Source organism: Monopterus albus, unplaced genomic scaffold, assembly GCF_001952655.1.
Source record: "Monopterus albus unplaced genomic scaffold, M_albus_1.0 scaffold640.1, whole genome shotgun sequence".
Taxonomy (NCBI): domain Eukaryota; kingdom Metazoa; phylum Chordata; class Actinopteri; order Synbranchiformes; family Synbranchidae; genus Monopterus; species Monopterus albus.
The window spans coordinates 20,400-27,794 of NW_018128520.1; the positions used below are offsets into that span (position 1 = coordinate 20,400).

At 37.4% G+C, this 7,395-nt stretch overlaps 1 protein-coding gene across 1 annotated transcript; it reads right to left on the reverse strand.

The window, feature by feature from the left end:
* Nucleotides 1-5,295: 5,295 nt before the first annotated feature.
* On the reverse strand, nucleotides 5,296-6,355 carry LOC109953361 (olfactory receptor 2AT4-like; the record flags this gene model as incomplete). The annotated part of the gene is made up of 1 exon (XM_020588828.1): nucleotides 5,296-6,355. A coding segment is annotated over exon 1 (983 nt), but the record flags the coding sequence as incomplete, so codon positions are not given.
* Nucleotides 6,356-7,395: the final 1,040 nt, after the last annotated feature.

Here is a 7,395-nt window from a genome sequence, read left to right on the forward strand (position 1 = left end):
AAAAAAACCAAGAAAAAAAAAAAAAAAAAAAAAAAAAAAAAAAAAAAAAAAAGAGAGTGGAGAGGCTGGGGCGTATATTATCTATACTTTCAAAATCATCCCGAAGGTACTCAGTTCTTTGAGATCACTTGGTTTCGTAAATATTCTAGAACAGGTCTCCATGTATTGTAAAAGTTTTCCTGGTTGTTTGATAACTCGTATCTCAATCTTTCAATATGGAGGATCCCTGTCATTTTTTTCAACCAGGCTTCAAAATTAGGCACTGAATCAGATTTACACAACTTTAAAATACATCTTTTAGCGATGACCATACCATAAATTACAATTGTATGAGCATTATTGTCCATGTTTTCCAAAGTCGTTGAGAAGCCCAGCAAGGAAGTTTCAGGGTCAGGGTCCATATGTGTTCCGAGTACAGAGGAGTACCATCTAAATATTGAACTAATGTGAGTAATGTGTTTCACCTGCTCCTCCTCTGTCCACCACAGCATCTTAGCTGTGCTTTGCTCTGTGTCCAGGAGCTTAGCACCCCTTGCCTGCACAGATTTTTAATCTCATATGAAATCCTTATGCATCATTATGCTCATTATCTTAAGATTTCAGATTTTTTTTTTAATTATTTAGATAAATTAACCTGTCATCACAAGAAAATGAGCTTTGTTATAGCAAGATAAAATCATTTACTTGTGATTTTGAGATAATGCAACAGCTGTCCTATATTAATATAATGTCCTTTAATCTGTCTTTATTATTTGTTAAATCACTAATTATGCCTTATATTTTCTGAAATCTGTGTTATTTTAGTCACTTTCTACACTGTGCCATTAACAAATAGTTTAGTATCCCGATGACAATAGCAAACTTAGTCAATTGCATCATCCCATTGATAACAATCTGTAACCCGGGCCTAGCACACTGTGACCTACGTGTACAAATACCCGACTAGGTATCTTTTTCTAGGAGGAGCGGCGGGGGAATATATCACAGATCACAGAGTTAACTTGAACCACACATATAACCGGCATTTATTTTTCCTCTCAGTCAATTAACAGTGAACTGATTACCTTTATGTCACTCACAACATTATGAAAACAACAAACGAAAACCCCCCAGAGCTCTGACAAAATAGGAATTAACCAAAACCAAATCAAGTGTCCATCTACCCGGGTAGTGTGATTTTTGTCTCTTCAGATTTAGCTTCAGAATCAGCTTGCTATTTCTTTAGTTTGAGATCTCAGCGCTTATCTGCACGGTGAGGGCAAAATGGCGTTGTTCGATCCTCTCCTTTGTTCCAGGCGTGGTTCCTGGGTTACACGCCCTCAGTTCGTCCTTCACTCCTCCTCAGCTGTCGGAGTGCTAGCTCGTCCAGAGCGCGGTCTTGTCTCTTTTTTTCTCCCTCCAGTCCTCAGGGCATAAAAGAAACCCCCGGAGAATGTGGTATACAGAGTGGTCCCCAAAGTTCAACCGGTTAAGACTGGTGACTTTTTACGGTCAGTTCTGATAATAACACAGCCAAATATACACTGTAGACTCTGTCTCTCGCTCTGGGATCTCACCGTGACAATCGTGTTCTTTTTCTATCGCTACAACACGTGTCTTCACTTCCTGCTCCACCTTCTCTTTTTTTGTCTCTTAGGCTACGGAAGCCCATTCACTCATTCTTCCTCCCATTAGAGTATCAACACTGCCACCTAGTGGCACTTTAATTAGAAACTCCCATCCAACCCAGAGCTACACAGAAATGACAAAACATCAAAATAACTTCACTTTGGTCATTATATTTTGACAGGGTTACAAATCTATTAGACACTTACAGAGTGAATAATATCACCATCTATTTTATGATCATGTGACTCAGGTACCTTCAGTCCTACCTACTCCCAATGAGAGGTCTCACACAGTACAACTCACTTCAGGACATGGCACACGTAATATATTTTTAGTGATATTGTGTTAAGCACTTTGGTCAGCTTCGGCTGTGTTAAACGTGCTATATAAATAAAGTTGTTGAGGATGATGATGATGATGATGATATTGTCTGAGGTGAGTTCAGCTGCAACAGTTCCCAACAGTGAACTGTGTCATGCTTTATTTTATATTATGTCATTTTTTCTTTTCAATTCAGGAAAATAGTTAATGAACCCAGAAGAGAAAGCTGCTGCCACATTTGTTCATCCTGCAAAATTCTATATCAGTGGGTTTTATAATGTCCCTCATGATAAGTATTTCTATGTCTTCCTGTGTTTTGTCTATATCATGACTGTTCTTAGGAATGGTCTCCTCCTCTCAGTGATTTACCAGGACAAGACTCTTCATACTCCTAAATACATGATTGTGTTCAACCAGACTTCAACAGATTTGTGTGGGAGCACTGCTCTCATCCCAAAAGTCTTGGACACATTTTTGTTTGACAACAGATACATTGTCTATGAGGCTTGTTTAGGTTATATGTTCTATGTTTGGTTCTTTGCAAGTGTGCAGTCATGGACACTTGTGATTATGGCATATGACAGATTTATAGCAATTTGTTTCGCTTTAAAGGTATCATAGTATTGTGACCAAACCAACTATTGCTGCGGTGCTGCTGTGTGTGTGGGTTTCTTTATCGAATCGAATGGTATGCATGGTTGGGCTAATGGATCATCTCTCCTTCTGTGGATCTGTGGTGATACAAAGCTTTTTCTGTGATCATGGACCAATATATCATCTGGCACGTAATGACACATTAAATTACATAATGGCAAAAGTTGTTATTAACATATATTTGCATTGTCATAGCACTGAGCAGGGTTGCATCAGGACAGGAACTGAAATCTCTCAAAACTTGTACTTTTCATCTGATTCTTGTGACCATTTTCTTTTTGCCACTTTTGGCCACCAACATACAGTAGCTGCTCTGGCCTCCTACATCCATCCTAATGCCAGGATCTTCAACTCTACTTTGAGATACACCATACCAGCTTTTCTCAATCCAATTATTTACTCTTTAAAGACAGAAGAAGTGTTGAACTCTTATCAAGAAGCTTTACAAAAACAATAGGTTTAGCAGCATAGCCTTGTCCAAAAAGGTGATGTCTTTATCAAGTGTTGCAATAGTACAAACAATAGTTCTTTTAACATTTTACTTATTACTAGTAAGTGCTACAGTTTTATTATTTGAAATTGTGGTCAATGTGTTGTATTTTGCCTACTAGTAAGTGCTACAGTTTTATTATTTGAAATTGTGGTCAATGTGTTGTATTTTGCCATTCACTTTTTTTGCGTTTTCAGTAGCCCCATAAGGATCAGCCTATTAAAATGAAATCAGGGATACGAATATGTTGTAACCTTTTAAGATGTCAAATATTTTGGAAAGAAAAAACAGACACTATCATCAGTAACTGTTGGTTTATAATCTTTTTTTTAGCTTATCTATACTCAAGTATAGCATGTTAGTAGTAGCACGATGGTGAAACGTCTGCAGTTCTAGCAGGCTCACAGCATTAAGTGGTTTGTTCTTGCACTGTACCATTTGTGACTACACTCACTGAGCACTTTATACATGTATACAAGTAGATGCAATCTAGTACAAAAGCCCTGCCATAACATCTATCTCTATGAAGCTCAGAATGTTTTGATTTTTGGTGAACGTGGTGGAAATGTGGAATTCAGTGGTGTCTATATTTTTGTCCTCCCAGTGTACATACAGTATATGAGAGGCTCAGAATGTTACATGACACTTCACTGTGACCTCAATAATAAATTTATATAGCCTTCTCTCAGTGATTTACAGCACATATGAAACAGATAGACAATGAAGTATATCAATATCTAATTCAAAAACTTGAATGGGAAAAAGTATAAATGACATGTCTCTCACAGCACAACTCACTCTGGGCAACTGCGTGCTTGGTGTTGTCTGAGGTGAGATTGGTTACAACAGCCAACTGCGTCTTCCTGTAGTAAATATTGTGTTTTCTCTTTTTATATTCATGGAAACAAATAAAGAACCCAGAAGTAAAAGCTGCTGCTATATTGAGTGTAACATTTGTTCATCCTGCAAAATGATCTCAGTGGGTTTTCCAACGTCCTTCACGTTAAGTACACTGCTCAAAAAATTAAGGGAACACTAAATCACACACTGGATCTTGATGAATGAATTATTTTGTTCATAAATAAAGTTGATGATGATGATGATGAAGTTGAAAATCTTTATTAATGTAAATTATATCATTTGTTTGGAACAAATTGGCATAACAGTGGTCAATGGTAACCTAAATCATCAACCCCTGGAGGGCTGTATTAAAGATGACCCTAAAAAACAGAAACATGCAAACCCAGTACCTTTTTGTAGGTTGTCTTACTTTTGCCTCCCCAGTGCATCTGTTGTCACTTTAATTTGCACCAAAGCAGGTGAAACTGATTCACTATGACTTCCCAGATGGTGAGATTGATATCTCTGAAGTTTAACTGACTTGGTGTTGTACTGTGATGATCAGGTGTTTTCCTAATTTTTTGACCAGTTTATTATAGGACAGCAACAAAAAGTTGAAATGCTAATGTGATGTACTGCTTATGTAAAGGTATGGGATTAAAGTTCTTCCGCTGACACTTTGACTTACTGTTTTGTGGAGGGCATACTTGGGCAGAGGAGGAAAGTGTATATGTGAAATATGTATATTCAATGTATAGGTCTTTCATTTTGTTGTAACAACTTTCCAAGGTCTTTTCTTATGTTGCCCTGTGCCAATTTTAGCTTTTCTTACCAGTGCCAATTGTCTCTCTCTGATCTCTTTGGTTTTCAAGGAGTATACAGTAGGAACGACACAGGTGGATTTCTAATATTTCAAATGTAGTAGACCTTATAGTGCTGTCCTAGTTTAATGACTTGTGCATCATTCATGTTTCATTTTGTATTGTGAAGATTAACACACTAGGGGGGAGGCACTCATCATAAATCCATTCTCTAGTCTGTGTTTCTGCTTGCGGACAAAAACAGTTTTCTACCTCATTTAATTTGTCTCTCAAACAGTGAAACTGAAGCTGCTGCCATTTAACTATGATAATGAGGCAGGAGTTTGGTAAAAAAAAAACAACTAACCTGCATTAAAAGTGCAGGCCACTTAATGCATGAAATTTTAGACTTATGCAATTTTATTTAGAAATATTGGAAATGACTAAAACCATAGAACAGCAGATGATAAATTATTACATTTTGAAATACCAGTGGCAGGGCTTTCCTATAATGAATGACTTTTTTCTGCTATTCCCTTTACACAAACATTTCTTACCTACATTTTTGTTGTAACAACTCACCAGTGTCTTTTCTTACGCTGATCTATGGCAATTTTAGTTTTTCTTACCACTGCCAGGACTCTGTTTCTGATCTCTTTGGTTTTCAAAGAGTATACCATAGGATTGATGCAGGGTGGAGTGAAAGATGCCAGAGACAGACTTAGCAGTGACAGGTCCTCATCAATCAATTGCAGGTAATATGCAATATTAAAAATGGTAATGAGAGGAATGTAAAATACAGCAACAAGGATGATATGTTCAATGCAAGTAGCCAAAGCTTTAACTCGACGGTCTAAAGATTTCATCCTGAACACTGTCACCAGGATGCTGACATAAGATAGACAAATTAAAGTAAAGGGTACAACAAGAATCAAGAAAGTAACTGAAGTGCCCACAGTCCACTGCACTGTGTAATCATTACAGGCGATTCTAAACATAGCTGAATAGTCACAGAAATAACTGAACACGTTGAGAGAATTGCAAAAAGACAATTGAGTCAATATACCTATTGAAAATGCACTGACTCCCAGACTAAAACACCAAATCAGACCAATAATATAAGACATGCTCTGCAGTGTGTTGATTGAGTTTTGATGCAGAGGGAAACATATTGCGATCAACCTGTCATAGGCAAGTATAGCAAGCGCATATGACTCCAAAGTCACAAAAGTATAATAACCATACATTTGTACAAAACACATGTTAAATGGAACAAAATTATCCTTCATGAGAAATAATTTTATCATATTTGAAATAATACTCGTGCTGAGAATTACATCAATTACTGCAAGGTTTCCCACAGCCACAAATTTTGGAGTGTGTAAACAATGATTAAAGACAATTACATAGATCACCAAACTGTTAAACAGCACTGTAACCACATAAACAAATGCTAGAAAGATGATGTACACACTGATGTAGGGTAATGTCTGTAATCCAATAATATAGAAGCCTGGAGGATGAATGATAACAGAGTCATTGAAATCAGTCCTGAGAAATGACATAGTTGGACTCCACAGACTGTGTGCTGGAGGATAGCCTCTGCCTACGAGCTCTCCAGTCTAAAGAACAGGGGAATCATATCATATTGAACATTAGACCTCAACAGAGACAATCATAATTTTCATGCCAGTTTGAAGATCATATTTAAATTTATATAAAACATATTCTCAGTAAGTTCCAACATAGAAAATAAAAGTCAGTGAGCAATGCTTATATGATGTTCTCTTCAGGATTTCTTAGCAGCAGCTCTCATTGATCTACATCTAAGAGCAGTAGGCAGACAGCTGCATGTGTGACTCCTGGACAGTGGAAGATATACTTTCCTCATCAATCCCTAAAGCTTGCCTCTGACACAGAGAAAGTCATTTTGACCCTGCTCTATTAAGGACATTAATTTCATCCTTGGAGAGCATCTGATTATTTTCGTCTTGGGCTCAAAACAAACATCTAATTATGATTGAGTATGTTGGAGCACCGGTTCTGTAGAGTTAGGTTTTCCTAATTTCTGGACAGGCAGTGTTACGGAGAGCTGGATTCCTTTGCTCTGTGCTACTACTACTTGATCAAATCTGATCCCTAATACCATAAAATGTGACTCTAATGGCCATTTCTTTTAGGCTACTACTTTTTTACTTTGAGTATAAAGCAGATTTTTAACACTCTAAAATGAAGATGGATGAAAATTAATTCTTCCACAAAACATGCAAGCGAGAGCAGACGTCTTTACTGCTCCTCTTGTCTGTTCTACACTTCAAGTCTTTGAACATACTTTACAACTACTAAAATGCCTCAAAGAGGGAAAAGAGCTAATAAATCAAAAGCGACTGAGGATATGGAGGCAGAAGAAATGTATCACAGAGCGGCGCAAGTAATGGACATCGTGGATCATCAGAAACAGATGTACATTGTGCTGATGAACCAACAGCAGGAAAGCTTCAAAGGCTTTGTGCAACTAATTATGGAGACAAATAAGAGATTCGACGACATGACCAGAGAAATACAGGAGATAAAAACGAGTTTGCAGTTTACCCAGCGAGAGGTGGATGTGATTAAAGCTGCCATTGGTGAACAGAAAACACAAACCAAGGAAACGAGGGATGACGTCTACAAAACGTGTGA